We start from the raw sequence: 26,080 nt of genomic DNA, 5'->3' as shown, positions 1-26,080 counted from the left end.
ATCCCTACTTAACTCTCTGTGTATAGCACATTGATCAGTGAAATAAGCATTCTGTGGAGCTTTCGTCTGAATCATGAAATGCCGGTCGCCGAATTGTACAAAAATGTGACTAACCAAGACACCAATTTCCGAACTCACCGAAAACAGGATCCTGAAGGTCATCCACGATAGAGAATGTTGACTCTGTTGCATATAACCAGTTTCTGAAAATAACAAAGAAGCGAGAAAAAAAACTACCCTATGTATGTCACCCCTGTGCAACAGAGGCAAATTGGATTAAATTTTGCAATGGCCTGAGAAAAAAAAAAACTAGTATCGTCAGCAAGCGAATTCAGCTTTCACTGTAGGTGTCAAAAATTGAAAATCCTACGTGAGCAATGGGTTTACTTTTGTTTTTAGACGGAACCAATCTAGTTTCGTTCAGTGCACCGAAGTCGGCTCTGTGGCATGCGTTAACTTTTGAATCGTTTTAGTGTTGTTATCCCGAAGTCCGGAATTGCAGCTACCTATCGAAACTATAGCAAGCTTTCATATCGTGCTCTTTGAGATTGGCAAGCCAACATAGGACTGTACCGCTTGTGGCTAAGTTTTCACTTGAGCATTTTTTTCGCATAGGTTAAACACCGGCACCGGTTTGCACAAGCAACGCGGAAGTGCAACAATAGTTTTATGAATTTGCAATAATCTTTTTTAAGACGTTTGCCACGAGGTTCATAAAGGTCTCCCAGAAAATTAAAAGACCGCCAGCTGCAAAGTCTGCACGTCTACCTTTCGGTGGTTGCTTTTTGTGGCTACTGCTGTGGAGCAATATCTTAAGCAGCGCAATCCTGTTATAACATACTTTCATGGGTTCCGTTTACGCTCCAAGGCATAGTGAAGGGAATAAAATACGTGAAAACTTTCCTATTGAACTGGACGGGAGTTGTACGATTAGGGATTGTCATTCCACTGCCACGATGCGTAACAGACCTAATTAAATATCCACTTATCCAAATTGCTACATTACGAATCATTGAAAAAGTTTTTCTTATTACCAAATCCAAAAATGAGTTTCATCAGATATTTCATCGGCTATAACCCGTATCCAGCCAGCATATAGGAAAATGTACAAATTGCTGCCATTTCGGCAATTCTTGATGGATTGCTTTCGTTTTTTTTCGATTAGAATTATCTGGATGTAGGGTCGATGTACCAATAGCAACATAGCTAAGAACAAAAAATCCTTTAAAATCGAAAAATAACGCTAGCGTCATTGTTTCTACATCATGTGGGCTTCGTGGCCGAGCGGTTAGTGTCGTCAGGCAGTGAGCGCATCGTGTCATGGGGTGTGGGTTCGATTCCCACTTCAGCCATCGAAACTTTTCGTTAGAAATGTTTCGCGGTTGTGCCACTGGAGCATGCTTGTCCGTTGTCTAGTGTTAAGTTACAGTCTTCCTTCTTCTTCTTTCTGGCGTTACGTCCCCACTGGGACAGAGCCTGCTTCTCAGCTTAGTGTTCTTTTGAGCACTTCCACAGTTATTAACTGAGAGCTTACTATGCCAATGACCATTTTTGCATGTGTATATCGTGTGGCAGGTACGATGATACTCTATGCCCTGGGAAGTCGAGAAAATTTCCAACCCGAAAAGATCCTCGACCGGTGGGATTCGAACCCACGACCCTCAGCTTGGTCATGCTGAATAGCTGCGCGTTTACCGCTACGGCTATCTGGGCCTTAAGTTACAGTCTGGGGGTTAAGTTACAGTCTGTGCAGCTAAATAGCTGAAGACGGTGTCCGTGTCTTTTAATTGTTTGATCATCTGAAAGCTTTTTATCTTGGTTTTGTGGGAAAAATATGAAAACTCAATTTTTTGTATATATAATCGCGTGTGCCACTGTAGGAATACATGTGCCTATAGCAGCACTATTTCTAATTTCTGCTCCTATAGTAGCACTAGCATCACGGCGTTGGCAAAATACTTATCAAAACCTTACAAATTACTTATCAAATTTTTACAAAGCTTTTATATTTTTCCTATAAAGTGTGGATCAAAAGCTTTCGTTTGGTGTAAAAAAAGTTCTTATTTCATCAATTATTTCGTATAATAAAAAATAGTTTCTCTCAGTAGTGCTACTATAGGAACAATAGGTTCACGATAGGCGCAAGGGAGCTCAAATTTTAAATATAGCTAATTATTTCGATCATTTTTTGAACAAAATCAAGCTGTGTATCAATGGTACTTAGATAAATAGCTCCTGACCTTCATGTCAAAAAATGCTTTGAAAAGATTTATAGCAAAACGACCGTAAAAAGCCACTAGTGCGACTATAGGGGACTGTCCACTAAGGGAACACCGACCCTATAGTTTTTTTCAATAATCATTGGAATTTTTGGAAAGGGCCACCGACTCGGAGCTATTCTGGTGGGTAACTGGGTCAAGTAGAGTAATAATGACCCCAACTTCCTTTTCATTCGACTATTACCCAGCTAATTGTTATATATCTTCCTATATTTAAATTTGTGTTTATAGGACTATAAAAACAAAATGAAATAGAGTCGAAACTTTTCAATTACGGACGTATTGTGAGAACTAAATCAGTTACTAAGGCCAGATTTGGTCTTAGGTAATATTTCGGTTATAAATGGGGCCTCCTTAGAATCGAACGATGATAGCTCTGTTTTATTTATCTCTTAACCATCAAAATTTGGGTGTCAAACTTTATCATTTTCAGAACCTATCACAGACATGGTGAAGGAAATCGTTTGAAATATATTGGCCTCCTAGATGACAAGTATAATGATTTAGTTGTTAATTAGTTTTTTTTTTACAAAATGAAAGAATTTGGAGCTTAGGGAATATTGTCAACTATTCTTCTATTTCTTTGGACATTTCTTGATGAGAATGTAAAAGTTCCATCAGCGTCAGGAGTCTTCAAATTTTAATTTTTTAAGTCCTCAATCCTTCCAAATCAGCCTCCCAGGAATTTTCAAAAATGTTCTTTTGATTGAGAATGCTTTCGAAATCCTGAGCAACTTGATTCTCAATAAGATAACGATTGTTTACCGTTTTGTCTCAATTTTTTTCAGTGTTAGTAAAACCGAAATCCTGAAGCAAAGAAAGCACCATGGAAGATGAAATAAAAACAAAAAGTTATCTATTCACATTATGCATGATTTCTAAATAACTACTTTTTCGATCCAGTTTCATAATTGCAAGTAATTAACGTCTTTCATTACTTTCCATACGTTTTGACAGCTTTCGACTACCATTCTTCCATGCGCTTGTGTTGGAAGTATGAAAAATTTGAGAATCCAGCGTAGCGCGATTAGTGAGTGGAATACAAACATTCTGCCTATTCAGTTTTTAGTATCACCCTGAGACCTAAATTAAAATTGTGCGTTCTTTTACACTGCATAACAAGTTTTTGAGCTTTTTCGCTATTAGTTGGTAATCATTTGTTATTTGTTGTCATTAATAGAGTGAAACGGGTTTTGATTTTTTTTAGCAGATCCTGCCATAAAATTTTCATAGAAAGTTCACTAGTGCATTGAAATTGCTGTCTCCTCACGTTTTCAAGATCATTTTTTATGATCACGGACTCGAATTTCACTTCACATTTTGGTATTACAATGCCCCTTGCTTCAACAATGGATTAAGTTAATGTTTCAAGAGCAATATCGTGTCAATATCGTGTTAAAAAAAAATTGCATCAAGATTACTGTCGATGTTATATGTAGGGTCAAATGGTCCAAAATGCCACTTTAAGGAGTTGTGTCGTTTTCTCCTAATGAGATCCACATTAACACCATTCGAAGTCCTAACAGTAACTTTACAATATTTGCTAGCTACCATCATGAAAACATTTCGAAAATTAAAGTTTTTTAACTGGTTTAAATCGTGTAGAAAAGTTGGTTGAAAAATGGGGGTGGTTCAAAATGACCAAATGGATGGGGTAGAATGCTATTTTGTATAAAGAACTAGTAGTTAGCAACCATTTTTCTCCTTGAGTTTACTCTGTGGTATGGAAACGCTTATTCTATGAAATCATCGAAAACCTCAATATTTAGGCAAAAAAGTGAAAAATGTTGAAAGTTAAGCAAAAATCTATGAGTTTATGTCCAAGGGTTGTAGCAGCAACTCTTGGGTAAACATATTTTAACACCGTTCGGCAAAGAATACAAATTGAAACGTTGTAGGAATGATTTAATGAGGTGAGCCATTTTACCCCATCAGTGCGTCTGGGACCATGTTCACCTATACCATTCGACTCGAAAATGCAACCATAGAAAGTTGTGTAGTACGAAAGAAAACCAAATTGTTCATTCGCCTTGGTCAGATTGACTAAAAAACATTGGAGTCGAAAAATAATTTCTCCGCGATACCAGACATTTTTCCAAGATAATCTCTACAGAGATACAGCAATTTTTCCGGGGATTCCACTGGGGATTTTGGCAGAGATTTCTCCAAGAAGAATTTTCAATCACAATTGAAGTGATTCCTCCATAGATTGCTCTGGCAATATTTTTAATGAGATTCCTCCAAGAATTCCTTCAGCAGCTGGTACAGGGAATCCTTTAAAAAATTACAGGGATTTTCAAGATTTCTCTTGAAATTATTCCACAGACTGCTCGAAAGATTACTCTAGAAAAATCTCTACGTGAATTCTTGTAGAGTTGCCACCAAAGATTTCTCCCAGAATTCGTACAGCTTCTTTAGGATCGTTAAAGATATTTCTCCAGAAATTCCTCCAGAGATACTCTCAGGGTTTTACCAAGGTAGTACTCTCAAAATTACTCCAGGAATAATTCCGGAGATTTCTTCAGGGATTGCTCCAGGTACTCTACTATTTATGATAGAGTTTGTAATTTTAGATTAATTATTACAAGTACATTTAAAATAAATCAATTCGACATTTTTAATTGAATTTTGGAAGGGAGTAGTCCGTTCCAGAAAAAAATCTTAGAAAAGTCAAATTCAACGAAATTTTTTTCTAGATATCTTTAATTGAAAGTCTGGTCTTGGTATTCGTAGAATCAAACACTAGAGTAGCTTTTCCATAGCAAACTCTGGGATAATTATAAGAAATGCTTTAATGAATTCTCGAAAAAAAAATTAGGAGAAATTTCAGAAGGAATGATTTAAGCAACAGCGCGAAGCATTGGATCAATCAATCGAAAACTTTGTAGATCTCTCGAGTTTATAGGAGTTTTATAGGAGTGTCATGAAGGAATATCTAAAGGATTTACTAGTGTAACTTGTGTTTTTGTTATAAAACTTTCCTTAAATGAAAAACGCAACAAAATCCTTTTGGAAATTTGCAGAAATATTTCCATATGAATCTCTTCGTAGAAACCTTGAACAAAATTCTTTATAGTTTTCTTGATGATTGTCTTGAAATTATCAGGGTGAATCCGTGAGGACACTTGTGGAAGTTTACTTGACTTTTTTAAAGGAAGGAAACTTTGGAAAAATGTCGAATGAAATCAGTAGATGAGTTTCAGGAGGAATTGCTGCAACATTTCTGCATAGATTTTTAGAAGGGTCTCCTGAATTAATTTTTGAAAGTAAAGGAAGATTAGTTGTAACAAATCGTTTGTATATAAAATACTTTGAATACAGCAACAGCAGTCAATTGCAGTGATATTTTGACGAAAAATTAGGTAGGTACGACCATCAGTCGTAGAACTAAATACGTCTTTGCTCGAACAGTTGACGCGAATTTTGAACGTTTTTTTTTTCGAGCGAACGTTCGTGTATTGCACGCGTAGTGTAATGTTTCTGATCTTCTGATAGTAAGTTCTTGTCTACTGCACAAAGCCAAAATAAAAAGTGCACTGTTGTAAGATTACTTCGCGAGATTTGTGCATTTGAAGTTCAAGCGCAACCTTGATTCACCTTAAAACTAAACTTATATCGTGCAAATTTTCATCAACAATGACTTAGCTTAGCTTAGTTTAGACTTACTGCACATATCAATGATTGCAATTCCGTGATTGACCGAAGTCAGTGAAAATGCACAAAAAATCAACTACACAGAAAAAAATAATGAATTTCCAATGTAATGTTAACTGAAGTCTTCTTTAAAAATAAATCAAATTCGTGTATTGTTACAGCATCATGTAAATTTAAATGAATATATATTCAATTTTCAACTGAAAATATTGGAATATTACATGATCGTGTAAATATAAAAGGAATTCGATTGAAAAACAATGGATTGGTCGTTGAAATTTAGGTTTAATTTGATGCTCCAAATATGTGCATGAAAATACCCAGATAACCAAAATGTACGCATAACGAAATCACCTGGAGGCTTTGTATGTGCAAAATTTCACTCATAAGATGTCGCGAAACGGCTTTCTACGTACAAAAGTGGAGGCGATATGCGTGCATATATTATGTGATGAATAATAACATACAATGCGAGTGTATAAATATTCCACCGAACTAACTTGTGATTTTATGCGACTTAACTTATAATAACAAATGTTGATTTGACAGCTGCTACGAATTTATTCTACTTACTTTGTACGAGTGTACGGGACAAAACAAAATGTGCAAATGAACTCAGAAAAAAAGTGTTTTATGCGAGGAAACTCATCAATTTGACGAATTTATCCACGGTGTTTTGCGAGTTCGATATATTTAGTATGAATAAACGAGTTATAACGTGAACTTTCATGCGATTTCTGGTTGCCTGGGTAAACTTAAATTTACAACATATTTTTAGCTGTGTAGAAGATTGGCTGGATTCGCCATAATCTTCTTCAGTATGCATAGTTCAGTGCCTCTATTTAAACAGAGTCAATAATGGCACCAGGCACGTCCTTGTAGGTGGGATTGAAGGAAGGAGTGTCAGTGTGTAACCTTTGTTTTTTGGAGACCGTTTTTGCCTCTGCATCTCCACAAAGGTTGATGGGAAGGATCGATGGGTCACAGGTTTCACTTCGATAAGCAATTAGACCATGATAAACTAATATTTGTGAGATATATACAGTATTGGACAAAACATTTGCAACTTTTTCGATTTTCCATACAAAATTACCAACTTTAATAAACTATATCTCAGTGATTTATGGACCGACTTGAATGAAATTTTCACAGAATATCAGACATAACTTGAATTTCAACATATATTTTTGAGTGATTTTTCCAATCACAAGTTGAAAAGCAGTAACGGTTTGACTAAAGTGAATTTTCTGACGATTTTTTATAATTGACATAACTAAACATATTGAAGGAATAGCTTCATGGTATTTTCAGCAAAGTTGTAGATTTTGACGAGATTAATAAGTTTGCTGAAGACAGTTTTTGTGTAGGGCTATCAGATTTTGAGACAAAAAGTTTTGAATTTTTCGTCGAAAATTACACTTTAGTCAATCCGTTATTACTTATAAACTCGTGATTGGAAAAATTATTCAAAAATATATGTTAAAATTCAAGTTATATCTGATGTTCTGTGGATGTTTCATTCAAATCGGTCCATAAATAACTGAGATCTAGCTTACCAAAGTTGGTCATTTTGTATGGAAAATCGAAAAAGTTGCAAATGTTTTGTCCAATACTGTATATACATATAAATAATAGGATATTTTTCAATAGATTTTTCCAAGGAGGAGAATATAATGTGGGAATTTTAAGTGACGAACCATTCAGAACTGTCGAACAAATAACTAAACGCAACATTCCTACAGCTGTCAGAAAAAAAGCATGTGTTGCCGTTTGTTTGCCTGGTACGAGCCTCAACAAATCGTTTACGCGAAGAGCAATCCCAAAAGCTAGACTTATGTTTGCCCCCGCAATTTGCGTATACAAACTTTTTGGTATCTTCCTTCACATAACAGAAGTTTTAAGCATGAAAGGACCTCTGCAAATCATGCATTTAGCATAGATGCGGCGATGTTTGGCCCCACTTTTGGCACCAACGCTTTGTTTTTGCTGAAGCGTTGATATTATTTAGATCACTTTTGTTAAAGTGAACTAAACTATATTCTTGAGAAAGCCCTTTCCGACGAATGCCAGATTGGGTTGTCTTTAGATTTTCGCGATCTTTAAGTGTTTCCGGCGAACACGACAGTCTCCCTTCTTTGCGAATAGGAAGGAAACCTTGGATTCTCTAATGGAGTTCAAGATCTCCTGCTTAAGTTCCCCAAATTCGGAACAACTGATTGGCGACAATCAAATAGCCTGGGGTAGAGGCTGCTTCGATTTAATGTTTGGAATATTTGCCTAATTTCTCATATCGATGGAATTATCAACATTAACCATTTCACCCTTGGAAGAAAGCGCGAAATTTGGAGAAACGTCCTTTCTTCCATAATTGCCACATTTTGTGACAGCTTTAAATCTCATTCTTTTGGAAGGAAGTTATGAATTCTGACATTCACTCTTCTTATAGGTTTTTCCCCAGACTGTGTCCAAGAAGAATTACCACCGCTAGCTTTCGCTTACTGGTCAAACGAAAAATCGAAGGCACGGATCCAAACAAGGATCCTAAAGGGATCAATAGCAGAAAAAAATAGTAATGAAAAGCACTGTTTTTGTAGCACTGAAAAAAGGTACAGTATTGGACAAAACATTTGCAACTTTTTCGATTTTCCATACAAAATGACCAACTTTGGTAAGCTAGATCTCAGTTATTTATGGACCGATTTGAATGAAACTTTCACAGAACATCAGATATAACTTGAATTTTAACATATATTTTTGAATAATTTTTCCAATCACGAGTTTATAAGTAATAACGGATTGACTAAAGTGTAATTTTCGACGAAAAATTCAAAACTTTTTGTCTCAAAATCTACACAAAAACTGTCTTCAGCAAACTTATTAATCTCGTCAAAATCTACAACTTTGCTGAAAATACCATGAAGCTATTCCTTCAATATGTTTAGTTATGTCAATTATAAAAAATCGTCAGAAAATTCACTTTAGTCAAACCGTTACTGCTTTTCAACTTGTGATTGGAAAAATCACTCAAAAATATATGTTGAAATTCAAGTTATGTCTGATATTCTGTGAAAATTTCATTCAAATCGGTCCATAAATCACTGAGATATAGTTTATTAAAGTTGGTAATTTTGTATGGAATATCGAAAAAGTTGCAAATGTTTTGTCCAATACTGTAACTCTTTTTAGCCGAGAGCAGAAAGAATTTGTGTACGCACAGCACGAAGGTACGATGCGCACTAAGATTGATAGATCATACTGCGTAGCACACCAGAGTTTATCTAGGGTAGATGTACCAATAGTGGAGGTACTAAGCACGATTGAACTTCATTTGAACGTCCAAATTTAAGATGCGCAATTAATGTACATGTTAATGCTGTAACGGGAAGTAACGACCGTTGACTTAACGAGTAAAATGATTTCATCGCAGTAATCCACGGCATGTCAGTGAAAAATAATACCTCCACTATTAGTACACTGTTCCTTTAGTTGCGGTATATTTTTAATTTGTGTTCCTATAGTTGCGGTATCCGTTGTTTTCTTATGGGATACTCAACTATAGAAACACTTTACCGCAACTATTGGTACAAGCAAGTAAATTTTTAGCAATTTTAGTGATATTTCATCAGTTTTCAAACAATTTGAACGCTGTTGTAAACTATTCCGCGTATCAACAAGCCAATACGTCGATTGGCAGTGTCGGTTCTGTGATTAATGTAATAAAATCAGTGAAAACGGCACTACCGCAACTATAGAAACACCCACAACTAAGGGAACACTTACCCTACCCGCGTTACGAGTAAGCAGAATGTTACACAGCAATTCGTGCAATTTTGTGACAACTTCTTAATTTATGCTTCATTTTTCCGCTCAACCAACCACTTCATATCAAGTTTCCTCCGCTTTCGATACCATACCGTTTCGCTTCCCACCAATGTACAAATGTATCATAAATTCACGTGTGAAAACCATTATTTACCTAACCAACCGCATCAATTTTAACTCTGTTGTCTTTATGCGTCTTCGTCGGTACACCTCCTCCACTAATTTATGCTTAATGCATCCGACACCTACCTGCACCCTCCAGCCGGCGCTATTCAAGCCGTCAGAACTAGTGGTGGCAACCCATTGCTTGGCGGCGGGAATCGCACCACCAATCGCTTTAAATACGATACAGCCTAGTTAATGCACCAATCTAAAATTTAAAATGCTTCATAGATAATTGAAAATTGCTGAATAATAAAATTAGTTATTCATCATTACAATTTATGTTATGTTTCATAAATAAACTAGATTGCTTTGAAATTAGGTTCATTGGTACTAGTAAATCAACGTAGTTTTTGACTTGAAGTGGAAAACTGTACAAGTAAATAATTAAATGAAAACACCATAAATTTAAAAGAACGACCCCTGAGGAACACACGTTGTACCCATGGTTTATGAGCATTGCTTCATAGGAATTATTAACTTTATACATAAAAACATCAAATTGCACAAAATAGGTGATTTTTACCAAATATATAACAGATTTACTTGCTTTTGTATTTGGCGTACAGGACATTGCAATATATTTCACATCACAAACACAAATTCCCCTCAATTTTTTGCTTCTCAGTCTAGTGTTTCATTATATTTTTTACAGTTTTCCACTGATGCCATTACTAGTATGGCTTCAAAAACAGCATAATAATCAAGGAAATCATTAAAAGCTTGCGATTGATGTGAAAAATTTCTTAACTTTTCAATTATTTTGTTTAATAAAATATAGTGTCTAAGTATAAGTACAGTACTTATTAAGTAGTACTGTGGGAACAATAGGTCTACTATAGGAGAATACAAAGTCTACAAAGAAGCTTAATTTTCATGCGAAACTATTTATTTTGATAATTTTTTGAACAACATCGAGCTGTAAATCAATAGTACTTAAAAGGATTCATGTAAAACATCATTACATTAGTTTTTGAGCAAATACGTTTATTTATGGAAAAAAATATATAAATATATAACGGTAAACTGCTCCATCGTGCAGTTTGATTTTCTGTGGATAATTTATATTATAGTTGCAAAAACCTTTCGTCTGTAAATACCTGCCATACCTACTAGTTGCTAATAGAATCCGCGGCTGTAACCTCTGCGCTCAAATTAGCTCCTCTGCTAATAGACCTTACCGGTTTTAGGTGCAACAGCAGTGATTCTAACATGTTCGCAGGGCAACATCATCGTATACCTACTGTAGCAGTCGGTGGTGTTGTCCAATCAGCATGTGGTGCCCATTAAGATGAGTTGAAATGGTAGGCTGACACCGTCTGCAACTCTACGAGGCGAGTGCAATCCAACGGCGTGAACTGGTGAACTTTTGCAACATTCTTTGCGAGTGATGAATTAATATGAAGTTGTTTTCAATCAGAGTTAAATGCTAGCTGAATGCTGCCGTGGAAGTTGTACTGGATGTGGTTTAATTACAGCTAGTGATATACCTGCAGATCATACTGGAATTTATTATGAACTAACTAGAACATGAACACATCGCTGCATTCTGAAGACGTAAGAATGGAAACATTTTGAAAGATGATGTTGTTTGGGTCAAGTATGTGATGTATGTTTTAGAACAATACTTTTTATTAAGCAAATAATTCAAAAGAAGTTCTTTATGCTGTAAGAGATTCAATTGTGATGTACAGGTATAAGCTTTTGTATAGATGATGTTTAAAATATTGCGCATTCAGAATTCGTTTCACTATTCTATGTGAGTTTTGAAACCACACCCATTCGGCGCAATCATTGCTGCTATAGAATTATTGTAGAATTATCTATTTGTTTAATCTATTGATGATTAATCAATTTCACGATTTTACAGTGTAGCAAAAATAAAATTTAATATTTGACGACGTGTAGTCATAGCTTTACTAATGCACTGCAGGGCATACTTGTTTCAAGATAGTTTAACATTTATCGTTACATTGAGAGGCTCTCTTTGTTTACTTTCTCTTCAAACAATTCTTTTTCTTCTTATTGGCAATACGTCCTCACTGGGACAGAGCTTAATGTCCAATGAGCTCTTCCACAGTTATTAACTTTGTGCATTCTTTGCCAAAGTCACCATTTTTACATTCGAATATTATGTGGCAAGTACGATGATATTCTATGCCCAGGAAAACCAAGGAAATTTTCATTACGAAAAAATCCTAGACCGACCGGGAATCGAACCCAGACACCACTTACTGAGGCATATTAACCTGTTATGTTGCGTTTTTTTGTATGCAACGCTAGTCAAGGACATTGTACTGAAGAAAGTGAGAGAGGAGATAATCTCTCATTATTACATAGGTATTTTTGAAAAGTTACACGAGATTTGATTGCATAGAGCCAATCATCTGCATTGCTTATTGACCTTGCTAAATTTTGATCGTCAGCTTACACAATTATCACGCACCACTTGGGAAAACTTTAACCATGTCTCATAAACACGCAAAGAGAGAAGACAAACCGATTCGACAGAGATCACACGTTTCGACACTCGACAGACCAACAACGATGACACTTCTTGCAGTTGGGTGCCGTATGGTGAAGTGATTTCCTTTCGAGAGTTTGTTTATTCACATTATTAAACTGTTGATTTTCGTTGCAGGTTTCAAGAACAATCATAACTACGGTGAGTAGCAAAAACCGGTCACGATCTCTATTGTTCGGTATTGTGGGTAGAGCGCTACTAAGCAGTTTGGCAATCACTCAATTGCAAATTGAAAACATTGGCTTCTTGGTACTTTTGTGAAGTGTTGGTGCTTATTGACATTGTTTCCAATCTGAATTGGCCAGAGTTGAATGAAAACAACTTATTTTAAGTACATAATTTCTACCGAATTGATCTTGATCTCGATGTGATGAGCTGCATTTTAAGAACATGGACATATTTTTTAGTTTCTTCATAAGTATGATGATTGATTTTTATCTACCTACCAAATGGAATACAAGTTAAAAAAAAAATCTTGCCAAAAATGCCTTGAGAACTAGTGGTAATCAACAGATCAAATTTTCATCCTAAATTGATGTTCGATTGTCCAGATTTTAAGTGTGGCTTCCTGCCATCATCACCTTTAAAAATATGCAATATTTTGTTTCTTCTAAAAATATTTCATATGATTGATATTAAAAAAAATCGCCTTGCTTCTTATAACATATCTTTAAATTAATTTGAATTTATTTATGTAGATTACATAGGACGACTCTAATACAACTCTGAAGAATAATCAACATATTTTGATAAATAATCCATTAAAGTTAATCCGCTGCAATATTGACACACCTGGTCGAAGTTAAAGGGGAAAACTTTCTCCCATTATGTCGTCCACCCTCTTCAACGGAACGAAAACGCTCATTCATTATCAGGTTAAATATCATCGATAACCTTAGCGCGCACCCAAATCAGTGCTCCAATCTCTAATGGCATCGTTTCCGTAACGTACCCGAAAGAAATGAAACGAATTTTACAATCGAGCCATGATCACGAGATTCGTACCTCAATTCCGGATCAAGACGCTGCCAGACAGATGAGGAGGATGACAGCAAGGTTGAACCGGTTACGTATTACTTTTCACACATTATTATGCCGTTTATTCCCATCTTCAAGCAATTCATGAATCTAATTTGGGCAGGTCTGTCTGGCTGCCGTCAAGTAGATGAGCCTTACCTTTTTTCGCATTACTCGTGCACCCGGTATATGGTTTACTAAAGACCTGTTACAAACCGCAGCGAACGGCACTATTCTTTCAGCAGGGTATTGGTAATTATGAATATGTTATAACATTACAACATTTACTTACATTTTCGGTGTTGTCGCTCATAGAACAGAATTGGTTCTGTGCAGTCCGGCTTTGCTTGTAAGCATATTGTTTATGCATTTGCAGCTGTCAACTATCACAAAGCAAAGCCAAAAACACCGAAGATTGACAAACACGTATTAAGATTAGCCTTTACGTTACCGGCCACCGACAAGGCATTTTCAAATAGCTGCCATTTCCTCAATTTCAATTCAATTTTTTATAACCACCGTCAGTTTACTTTAAAAAGATTTCAGTCATTTGCCATGAATGGATAATGCTGAATTCGGAACCATGTCGGAGATATTCCGGATTGTACTGAGGTCACGATGGTGCCAAATTTGGGAAATGTGATTATTTTTTTATTTATTGCAATTACAACACTGAAGTTTTTATGTAAAATATAAGATAATGGTCTATTGCAGTGGTGCATTTTGAACTGAACGCGAGCCAAAAATGAACGGAGCCCGAGCCAAATTTGCACTTGAACGTAGTACTCAATGAACTTACGAGCAAGAGCTTGCCGTTGCTCAAGAACGGCCCGTTCAGTTCACAATAATGATTGGAGGTCCCACTTGAAGAATGAATGTATTAATCGTCAAAATGTATCATGAATATAGAAATCATACAGCCCTCGATATTATGCATGTCAAAAACATAACATTGACCTAGAATTTGTCGTAAATCAGTCAAAACTGATCGCGTTCATTTTTCGGCTCGCACGGGTTCATATTTGTGAACTGCTCAATGTTCAAGCCTACTTGATCGCTGCGTTAAACAAAATGAACTGGAACGCGAACTGAACGCGTTCAAATGCATCACTGGTCTATTGTCATCATTTCAACATAATTCGAATAAGTGAACCAGTCCGGGGCATGGTAGCCGGTTCCGCCAGGGCCTGTTTTGGGACATTTCCGTTTCATGTCCAAATCATACCGTGTGACGTCTCAATCTTCAATAATTCGGGCGAACATGTCAATAAAAGAAGAAAACCCCCGGTACAATCAGCTGTGGCTACTCCAGATCTCCTGGCACAGGTTCCACAAGGGCCTCTTTGGGAACATTTCCGTTTTATGTCGAAAACATACCGTGTAACGTCTCAATCTTCTTCAATTAGGGAGAACATGTCAATAAAGGAAAAATTAACTAAATATCCATAGATGTGGCCACTCCAGAGCACCTGACACAGGTTCTGCCAGGGCCTTTATGAGGACATTTCCGTTTATTGTCGAAAACATACCGTGCGACGCACAGTGCGTTGCTCCATAGACAAAAATCAAATTTCAAGTTATTTTATTCGGCGATAATAAGTATCCACAAGTGTTTATAGATAACATCGAATATTGAAACGTATATTCATAAGATTTATAAAGCACTAAACGACTACAACAAGCGCCGAAAGTGACAGATGTCGGAGTAGCAGAAAAACTTAATTTTGTCGCATGTTTTCAACATTACTTGCAACTAGTACGGCGGGTGTTGAAACCAATCCATTCAATCAAAATTTTCAGCGCCCACCGGCTGACGAACGAGAACGGCCTACGACTGATAGATTTTGCCGCCTCCAAGAACATGATCATTCGCAGCACCTATTCCCAGCACAGCCTCCCGTATCGGTACACCTGGAGATCACCTCAGCAGACAGAATCGCAAATCGACCACGTTTTGATCGATGGACGGCACTTCTCCGACATAACCGACGTCAGAACCTATCGTGGCGCCAACATTGACTCCGACCACTACCTGGTGATGGTGAAACTGCGCCCAAAACTATCCGTCATCAACAATGTACGGTACCGACGCCCGCCCCGGTACAATCTCGAGCGGCTGAAACAACCGGATGTCGCCAATGCGTACGCGCAGCATCTTGAGGCAGCGTTGCCGGATGAGGGCGAGCTCGATAGGGCCCCTCTTGAGGACTGCTGGAGGACAGTCAAAGCAGCCATTAACGACGCTGCCGAAAACGTTGTCGGATATGTGGAACGGAGCTCAAGAAACGATTGGTTCGACGAGGAGTGCCAGGAGGTTTTAGAGGAGAAGAATGCAGCGCGGGCTGCAATGCTGCAGCATGGTACGCGGCAAAACGTGGAACGATACAGACAGAAGCGGAAACAGCAAACCCGCCTATTCCGGGACAAAAAGCGCCGCCTGGAAGAGGTGGAATGCCAAGAGATGGAGTTGCTGTACCGTTCTCAAGAAACGCGGAAGTTCTATCAGAAGCTCAACACATCCCGCAAAGGCTTCGTGCCGCGAGCTGAGATGTGCCGGGATAAGGATGGGAGCATCTTGACGGACGGACGCGAGGTGATCGAAAGGTGGAAGCAGCACTACGATGAACACCTGAATGGCGCAGAGAACACAGGCACAGAAGGTCAGGACAGCGAAGGCGATGGCTACGTCAGCACAGCGGACAGCGGAAATCAACCAGCTCCCACTATGGGGGAAGTTAAGGATGCCATTCAACAGCTCAAGAACAACAAAGCCGCTGGCAAGGATGGTATCGGAGCCGAACTCATCAAGATGGGCCCGGACAGGTTGGCCGCTTATCTGCATCGGCTGATAGTCAGAATCTGGGAAACGGAACAGCTACCGGAGGAGTGGAAGCAAGGCGTTATATGCCCTATCTACAAAAAGGGCGACAAACTGGAGTGTGAAAATTATCGTGCAATCACCATCCTAAACGCCGCCTATAAAGTGCTATCCCAGATTCTCTTCCGTCGTCTATCACCTATAGCAAACGAGTTTGTGGGAAGTTATCAAGCAGGTTTCATTGACGGCCGCTCGACAACGGACCAGATCTTTTCCGTGCGGCAAATCCTCCAGAAATGCCGTGAGTACCAGGTTCCTACGCACCATTTGTTCATCGATTTCAAGGCGGCATACGATAGTATCGACCGCATAGAGCTATGGAAAATCATGGACGAGAACAGCTTTCCCGGGAAGCTCACAAGATTGATCAGAGCAACGATGGACGGTGTGCAAAACTGCGTGAAGATCTCGGGCGAACACTCCAGTTCGTTCGAGTCTCGGCGGGGACTACGACAGGGCGACGGACTTTCGTGCCTGTTGTTCAATATTGCGCTTGAAGGTGTCATGCGGAGAGCCGGACTTAACAGTCGAGGCACGATTTTCACGAGATCCGGACAATTTGTTTGCTTCGCGGACGACATGGATATTATTGGGAGAAAATTTGAAACGGTGGCAGATTTGTTCACCCGCCTGAAACGCGAAGCAACAAGAGTCGGGCTAATGGTGAATGCGTCGAAAACAAAGTACATGCTGGTTGGCGGAACTGAGCGCGACAGGGCCCGCCTAGGAAGCAGTGTTACGATAGACGGGGATACCTTCGAGGTGGTGGACGAGTTCGTCTACCTCGGATCCTTGTTGACGGCTGACAACAATGTTAGTCGGGAAATACGAAGGCGCATCATCTGCGGAAGTCGTGCCTACTATGGGCTCCAGAAGAAACTGCGGTCAAGAAAGATTCACCCCCGCACCAAATGCACGATGTACAAAACGCTCATAAGACCGGTAGTCCTCTATGGGCATGAGGCGTGGACTATGCTCGAGGAGGACTTACAAGCTCTTGGGGTTTTCGAACGCCGAGTGCTAAGGACGATCTTCGGCGGCGTGCAGGAGAACGGCGTGTGGCGGCGAAGGATGAACCACGAGCTCGCTCAACTCTACGGCGAACCCAGTATCGTGAAGGTAGCTAAAGCTGGAAGGATACGCTGGGCAGGGCATGTTGCAAGAATGCCGGACAACAACCCTGTAAAGATGGTGTTCGCCACGAATCCGGTCGGAACAAGAAGGCGTGGGGCGCAGCGAGCTAGGTGGATGGACCAGGTACACCAGGACCTGGAGAGCGTGGGTCACAGTCGAGGATGGAGAGAAGCGGCCATGAACCGAGGGAATTGGCGAAATATTGTTGGCGAGGCTTTATCAAGATAATTGATGTAAAGCCAAATAAGTAAGTAAGTCAATCAAAATTTGAAAGAGAACATGTTTGAAGGTTAAAAAAGTATATTTGGTGGGATAAGCACACCAATTTTAACTTTGTATATGAGAAAGAGGCACGATGAGTTGGCTATGAAATCAAACTTATTAAACACTAACATGTGATTTTGGTTATCGATTCAAAAAAAGGTCCACCGAGTTCCACCCTAAATCACTCACAGACATGTTTCTCAGAGTGTCCTCTAAGAGGTCTGAAAGATACAGCTACAACTCCCTGCAACTCTTTGAGATTTTCAACTATTTTTCGGTATACTCCTTAACCAGCACAAGTATGAAAATGAGTTGTTTGTGATAAAAAATCCGTAAATCTCGCAAGGCTATGTGGCCAAAGCTGAACCAGACATTACACCAGAGTAAGTTTATGTTTGAAATAATATATTTTAAATGAAGTTTCCAAGATTTTATTCAAATTTCATGTTAAAAACTAGAAAATTTAAAAAAAATGCCCTTTTTTGCATAATGCCGTATAAGTCACTTTTACAGCTACGAGTGTGAAGAGACATATTTGCAAATAACTTCTTACATCATTATAGGCAATAAAAGTACAAATTACAAGGTTTTTCTTGGAAAATAATGGAATTGGCGCTTAGGACAGTTTTGCGATTATGCGTATACTATATGCCATTTATGCAAATTGCAGCTCTTTTCACCAGAAAAAAACTTTTCCTTTCATACCAAGGTGCTTAAATGGCTTGATCTTCCTGTTTTGATTTTTGTCCCGCATCTCCATACATTCAACGCACTGTGCGACGTCTCAATCTTCATAAATTCGGGAGAACATGTCAATAAAAGAAGAAAAACCCCGGGTCAAACATCCCAAGTAACCACTAGCCCTCTAATTGGGTTTATATGGCTGTTATTTGGCTAATATAGGGCTTGTCAGCTTTGTTATAGCCCTATATTAGCACGGAGGGCGAATTAAAGTGCTATCTGGTAACTTGGGATATGTGGCTCTCCAGATCTCCTTGCACAGGTTCCACGCGGGCCTCTTTGGGGATATTTTCGTTTTATGTCCAAAACATACCGTGCGACGTCTCAATCTTCATGAATTCGAGGGAACTTGTCAATAAACGAAGATTTGTCCACTCCAGAGCAATACAATTTGAATTGAGGCGAATGAACTGAGTAATTAGGTTTCAAGCTTCAAAAATAAAATTAAATAAACAATGCATGAAGAATTTTAAGTAAAATCCTTGTAGATAATGAGCATGAGCTCAAGCATAGATGACCGCTTCGTACTTGCACTCCGAGATTAACCGAAGCAGTAGAAGAAGCATATTGATTTAATGAATGGGGATTGAGATTAGCGAACCATTCTCAAAGAGCACGAATCGAGAGTTCAAAGATTGAATATACCTCTGCATATCCACAATTGTATTGAAAAGTACGTTGGGTTACATTAGGTCCAGCTGGAGCAAGCAATACAATCGATGGACTAAATATTTATGACTGGATCACACCACTTTTTCCTCGCACTGCGCGAACCGGACACGTCTGATTTCTATTGCATCGCTCTCCCCCGTAGAGGCAAGCGACACAAACGATGGCCCGAACACTAATCTGTAGGAAAACCCAAATAGATGAAATCTTGAATGGATTCCAAATTAGATAATTGCTGACTAGATTATTGTTTAATTTCTGATGAAATCCTTAACGTATTCAAAGCAAATTTTTTATTCTGTTGCACGTGGAATTCCTCCATTCATGAATAAGCGGTTCGATTGACGGAACCGACGTTTGGTCGAATTAACTTTTTTAAACGGGCAATAGGTTGTTCTATTTTTATACTGTTAAAACAATTATTGGCAGTAAATATGCCAAAGGTCAGTAAGCCAAAGGGATTTCATAAATCTTAAGACTGTTTTCATTGTGTATTCATGAGGAGTTCCATCGCGAATTCCTTTTAAGTTTTGATCAACAAATTTATTTAGAACCCTGAGTAATTAATAGAAAATTTTCTTCGAAGTTTACAATAGATTCTTGGTAACATTCTAGCCAAAACTTTTATAGGATTCTTGTTGGATTTTTGATGATGTTCGAAACAAAGTTCTGTTGGATTCTTTGTTAGTTTTATTCTCAGCTTTCTGTTGAGTTTCAACTAGTTGCACAGTGCATTCCAGGCGTATTCATGAAGATCTGCATAACAGATTTTCCAAAAATCGTGGAAAACATCTGTTCAGAAAGGTTCTGCCTAAGACTGCATCAGTGAGAAAGAGCACATCAGTTTGTATGTATTTTATCCTAGAATTTTATTTTATCCTATTATTTTATTTGAATACATTTTTCAGAATTTTCATTATGCTTCCCCCGTGGCACATTATGTTTTGTTCAAATAACGAAAAATTTTCAAAAAAAGGTTTTCAGCGAAACCTATCCCTTGTGCTCTGGAGTAGCCAGATCTGTTGGTAGCGAGGTCATTCTTCATTTATTGACATATTTTTCCTTCAAATAACGGTAATGTCATAAAATAGGCCTTTTTGGACCCTGTACGTGATGCTCAGGAGTGGTAACACAGGGTCTTTTCCTCGTTAATTGACATGTTCTGTCGAATTTATGTAGATTGAAACGTTGCACAATAGGTTTTGGACATGAAACTGAAATGTCCCCTAAGAGGCCTTGGCGGAACCAGTACCAGGTGCTTAGGAGTGACTTAATTAGTTGATACATAGTTCATACTACATTAATTGACATGTTATTTCGAATTCACGAAGATTGACTCGTCACACGGTTTGTTATGGAAATAAAACTTAAATATCTCCAAGGAGGCCCTGGTGGAACCTGTGCTTGGAGCTATGGAGTGGCCACATCACAGGTTATTAAGTTGAGGGCTTCTTTTATTGACATGTTTTTTTTTTACAATTCACAAAGATTGAGACAAAAGCAGAAATATCCCCAAAGAAGCCCTTATGGAACCTGTGCCAGAAGCTCTGGAGTGGCCAAATCTTTTACTACCGTGTTAATTTTCATTTATTGACATGTTATTTAAAATTCATTAAGATTGAGATGTCGCACGGTATGTTTTTGGACATAAAACGAAAATGTTCCCCTAGAAGCCCTCGTGGAACCTGTGCTGAGAGATCTGGAGTGGCCATATCTGTTCATACCGAGCTATTTCTTCTTTTATTGACAAGTTCTCTCGAAAGCACAAAGATTGTCGCACGGTATGTTTCCGACAAAAAACGGAAATGTCCTCAAAGAGCCCCAGCGGAACCTGTGTCAGGTGCTGTGGAGTGGCCACATCTATGGATATTTAGTTTATTCTTCCTTTATTGACATATTCTCCAGAATTCATGAAGATTGAGACGTCGCACAGCATGTTTTGGATATGAAACGGAAATGTCCCCAAAAAGCCCTCGAGGAACTTGTTCCAGGAGACCTAGAGTGGCCACATCTGTTTGTACCAGAGTTTTTCTTCTTAATTGACAAGTTCTCTCGAATTCACGAAGATTGAGACGTCGCACGGTATGTTTTCGACAAAATACGGAGAAGTCCTTAAAGAGGCCCTGGCGGAACCTGTGTCAGGTGCTCTGGAGTGGCCAAATCTATTGAAATTTAATTTATTCTTCCTTTATTAACATGTTCTCCCGAATTCATGAAGATTGAGACGTCACACGGTATGTTTTGGACATGAAACGGAAATGTCCCCAAACTGGCCCTGGCGGAACAAATTATGTTGAAATGATGACAATCGACCATTATATCACGTTTCACATAAAAACTTCAGTGTTGTAGCTAAAATAAATAAAAAAATAATCACATTTCCAGAATTTGCCACCCTTGTGACTCCAGTACAACCCGGAATATCTCCGGTATGGTTCCGCATACGAAATTGTCCATTTATGACAAATAACTGAAACCTTTTTAAAGTAAACTGAGGGTAGTTTCAAAAATATCGAATGGAAATGGACGAAATGGCGGCTGTTTTAAAATGCCTTGTCGGAGGCCGGTAACGTAAAGGTTAAGACATAATTTGATATCAATTAAGGTGGAGGTGAATCGAAGCCATACCTCAAAACTTCAAGAGCATAAACCAGATTACCGTTCGAGCTGAAAACTAAATCGATCGAACACTACCAGCCAGTGACCAATCGATCATGCTTTCAGATCAAATCGCATTCTGGTTTCATAGATTTGTCCTTTTAAAGTTTTGAGGTATGGCTTCGTTGCATGATCTGGTGAAGACCTTAATCATGATTGATTCGACATCATACTGTGCTTTCATTTTGCTATCATTTTAATTTGTTGAAAATTTTTTAACTTAATATGCTTTTAGTGAAACATGTATGACAATTATAATGAAATAAACATGAAGCATTTATCTTCTTGCAGGCTCGTTTAGATATCATGCAAAAAATTGTAAATGTCAGTGAAATCATAATTTGGCAGAAATAGTTTTCTTTTTGTTTTCACTAGTAGCAAATGTAGTTATCAATTTGATTTATTTTTTTTTCATTAATGACACTTTACCAAAGATATGGCATTCGTGTCAGATTTGATTTCATGTGAACACTTTTTAGCTCTTAGTTTTGATATTTTTACTTAACGGTCAGGGAGACTTCAAAATATGTTATCAAAATTAGCAAAATTACAGCATCAAAATTAGTTTTCAATATGATCTCAAGCTTTGCAGCATAACAGTTTCGTAAAATCTGACTAGAGTTTTTGAAAAAATGATTTGTGGATAATATGGGTCAACTTCCTGACATTATTGTATTTACTTGGTGGTACATGAAGTAGTTCGATAAAACCTCGTTAACGATGTTAGGCCTATTATCTCGGTCCATGGCTGTGTCCCTCCAACTTCGATTTTGGCCCACGTTCTCCAGATCTTGTTGCACCTTATCAAGCCACCTCGCTGGCTGTGCTCCACGCCTTCTTGTACCAGCCAAATTCGACGCGAACACCATCTTTGTAGGATTGTTGTCCGGTAGTCTTGCAACATGTTCTGCCCAACGCATCCTTCCGACTTTGGTCACCTTCTGGATACAGCGGCCGCCGTAGAGCCTAGCGTGGTTCATTCTCCGCATCCTAAGCAAGTGCTTGCAGTTCTTCTTCCATCATGGTCCATGCTTTATGTCCATAGAGAACGTTTGATGCACTGATGATGCGTCTCTGTATTTCACGACTAACGTTGTTATCAGCCGTTAACAAGAACACGAGGTAGACGTATTAATCAACCACTTCGAAAGTATTCTCGTCTTTCGTAATTCGTTTTAGGCGGGCGTACAGATCTACCGACGATATTCATATAATCTGCGAAGCAAACAAATTTTCTTGATCTTGTGAAAATCTTATCTCGGCTATTAAACTCGGCTCTCCGCATGGCACCTTCTAGCGCGATGTGGAACAGCAGGCACGAAAATCCATCACCCTGTCGAAGTCACCAGCGGGATTCGAATGAACTGGAATGTTCGCCCGAAATCTCCACGCTATTCTGCATACCGTCCATCGTTGTTCTTATTAGTGTTATGAGCTTCCCGGGAAAGCTGTACTCGTCCATGACTTTACATAGCATTTTGCGGTCGATGCTATCATAAGCCGCTTTTAAAGCGATGAACAGGTGATACGTTGAGTATTCACGGCATTTCTGGACGATTTGCAGTACAGTGAAGATTTGGTATGTCGTCGAGCGACCATTGATGAAACCAGTTTTATAACTTCCAACAAACTCATTTGCTATTGGTGATAGACGACGGAAGATAATCTGGGATAGCACTTTGTAAGCGGCATTCAGGATAGTGATCGCACGATAGTTATCACATTCCAGTTTGTCACCCTTCTTGTAGATGGGGCATATGACCCCTTGCTTCCATTCCTCCGGCAGCTGTTCCGTTTCCCAGATTCTGACAATCACCCAGTGCAGACGGGCGTCCAATCTCTCCTGGGTCCATTTTGTTGTTTTGTTCATCCGCCGTGCTGACGTAGTCACTTCCTCTGCTGCCGTGACCCTCTGCACCTATTTTCTCCGTGTCATTCAGGTGTTCGTCGTAGTGTTGCTTCCACCTTTCAATCACCTCACGTCCGTACGTCACGTGCTTCCATCCTTCTCCCTACACATTTCGGCTCGCGGCACGAAGCATTTTCGGAATGCGTTAAGTAGAACTTTCGCGTTTTTTGTGAACGATGCAGCTGCTCACATTCTCGTCAAATCAATCGTTACATGTTCTCCTTTCCACGTATCCGGTGATGCTCTCCGCTGCGTTGTTGATGGCTGCTTTTATGGTACTCAAACAGCCCTCAAGAGGGGCTTCGTCAAGCTTGCCCTCTTCCGGAAACGCTACTTCGAAATGCTGCGCGTATGCGGTGGCGACGTTCGGTTGGGTTAGTCGCCCTAAATTATACCGAGGTTGGCGTCGATATACCATTACTAGAGAAGTGCCATCCATCGATCAAAACGTGGTCGATTTGTAATTCCGTCTGATGTGGTTTACCGATATGGGAAGCTGTGCTGAAAGTAGCTGCTACGAATAGCCTTGTTCTTGGAGGCGGCAAAATCTATCAGTCGTAGGCCGATCTCGATCGTCAGCTGGTGGGCTCTGAGTTTCCCAATCGTCGGTCTAAACTCCTCCTCCTGGCCAAACTGAGCGTTCAAATCTCCTATGATGATCTTGACGCCGTGGTTTGGGTAGCGTTCGAGCTGCGCGTAAAATACGTCCTTGTCCTTCCGGAATGAGGGTTATAGGTATGATGCTGAAACTGAAGAACCGGCCTTTGAGCCACAGCACATTCTCTCATTGATCGGCCACCCAACAATCACGCGCCTCTGCATATCACGCATCACTATGAAAGCTGTTCCCAGCTCGTGTGTAGATGGTATGGTTACTTCTAAACGTTCGCACCATTGATCCTTTCCAACACATTTCTTGCAATGCTGCGATGCCGAATCCGTGGTCCTTCAGCACGTCGGCGAGTATGCGTGTGCTCCCGACGCAGTTGAGAGAATAGACGCTGTTGTGCGGCGCTCCTAATATGGCGTACAGACCAGTGCAGACATTTTTTGCGACGTTTTTTTCGCTTCTATGGTCAGCAGTCATATAATTCCTCTACACTCATCCGCTACCGTCACCTCTCACACACAGCACGAGCGGTAGAATGAACATCAAGAAACACAATGAATGTGGTTTGACACGATGACATTTCCATAAATCATAAGTTTTGCATAGAATTCAGACATATCGAATCATAAACAACATGAATAGTTTGATCTTGATTATTATGTCGAATGTAACACACATACAGAGGAAGCAGCGCCTATTACGGAAAATGACAGAAACAAACAAAACCGTAACGTTCTCTAGCGAAGCTATCGTGGTCAGAAGCATTCAATTGACATTTATCTTTCCGATATTCGTTTGATCGCTCCCCGAGCAGAAGAAAATAACTACTGAATACCAAATTGAGATATTCCATACCAGATAATTTCCAATACTTACAACCTGAATGAGGTATGAATGAGCCCTGCATAAGAGGTAAAATACCTCAAATAATACCTTCCACATATTCTACAAATACCAAGCTGATAATTAGATCAGGTATTGTAACACCTTAATAATACGTGATGGATTCTCATTTGGTCGGCGTTAAGTCATAGTGGACCAAGTGACATTTTTAATTTTTGGAGAAGAATGGGCTTAGGCAGTGTCCATTTATTACGTTACGCTAAATTTGGAGATTTTCGACCCCCTCCCCCCCGTCCGTAACGCTTTTTGTATGGAAAATTTCAAAATTTTATATGAGTCGTAACGCTTGAGCCCAGATAGCCGTAGCGGTAAACGCGCAGCTATTCAGCATGACCAAGCCGAGGGTCGTGGGTTCGAATCCCACCGGTCGAGGATCTTTTCGGGTTGGAAATTTTCTCGACTTCCCAGGGCATAGAGTATCTTCGTACCTGCCACACGATATACGCATGCAAAAATGGTCATTGGCATAGTAAGCTCTCAGTGAATAACTGTGGAAGTGCTCATAAGAACACTAAGCTGAGAAGCAGGCTCTGTCCCAGTGGGGACGTAACGCCAGAAAGAAGAAGAACGCTTGAGCCTACTCCCCCCCTCCCCCTAGAGCGTTACGTAATTTGTGGACGCCCCCTTAAAGTCTAAAACTTTGTAATTTTTAAACTCGTTAAAATTTTGCTTTATACACTTCTTTGTGTTGCTTTCAAACAATATAATGTGAAGTAATAATCACGAAAAATCATAATTCAAGCCTCTGATATAACGATTTTTTGATGGACTTTGTGTACTTGGTCCTCTCTGACTGCACTAAAGAACACCGTTTGGTGAGTTGGTTCACTCTGACTGAACAATTTTTTGGAAAATA

At 39.2% G+C, this 26,080-nt stretch overlaps 1 protein-coding gene across 10 annotated transcripts in view; it reads left to right on the top strand.

Moving 5' to 3' along the window:
- The window catches only part of LOC5575057 (collectin-10), a 188,147-nt gene that overhangs the window by 47,649 nt on the left and 114,418 nt on the right, over positions 1 to 26,080 (top strand). For 7 of the 10 annotated variants that reach the window (XR_002500167.1, XR_002500168.1, XR_002500166.1 and 4 more), the window contains one exon: positions 12,559 to 12,582. The exons of the other annotated variants lie outside the window; for them this stretch is intronic. Coding sequence is in view for 2 of the 7 variants with exons in the window: in XM_021843163.1 (XP_021698855.1) it covers positions 12,559 to 12,582 (24 nt within the window). In the remaining 5 variants the exon portion in view is untranslated. The remainder of the gene's footprint in view (positions 1 to 12,558; positions 12,583 to 26,080) is intronic. 10 annotated transcript variants of the gene reach the window in all.

This window comes from Aedes aegypti, chromosome 2, assembly GCF_002204515.2.
Source record: "Aedes aegypti strain LVP_AGWG chromosome 2, AaegL5.0 Primary Assembly, whole genome shotgun sequence".
In the NCBI taxonomy this organism is placed as follows: domain Eukaryota; kingdom Metazoa; phylum Arthropoda; class Insecta; order Diptera; family Culicidae; genus Aedes; species Aedes aegypti.
The sequence above is the reverse complement of the archived record's forward strand: the minus strand, read 5'-3'. Positions and strand labels throughout refer to the sequence as shown.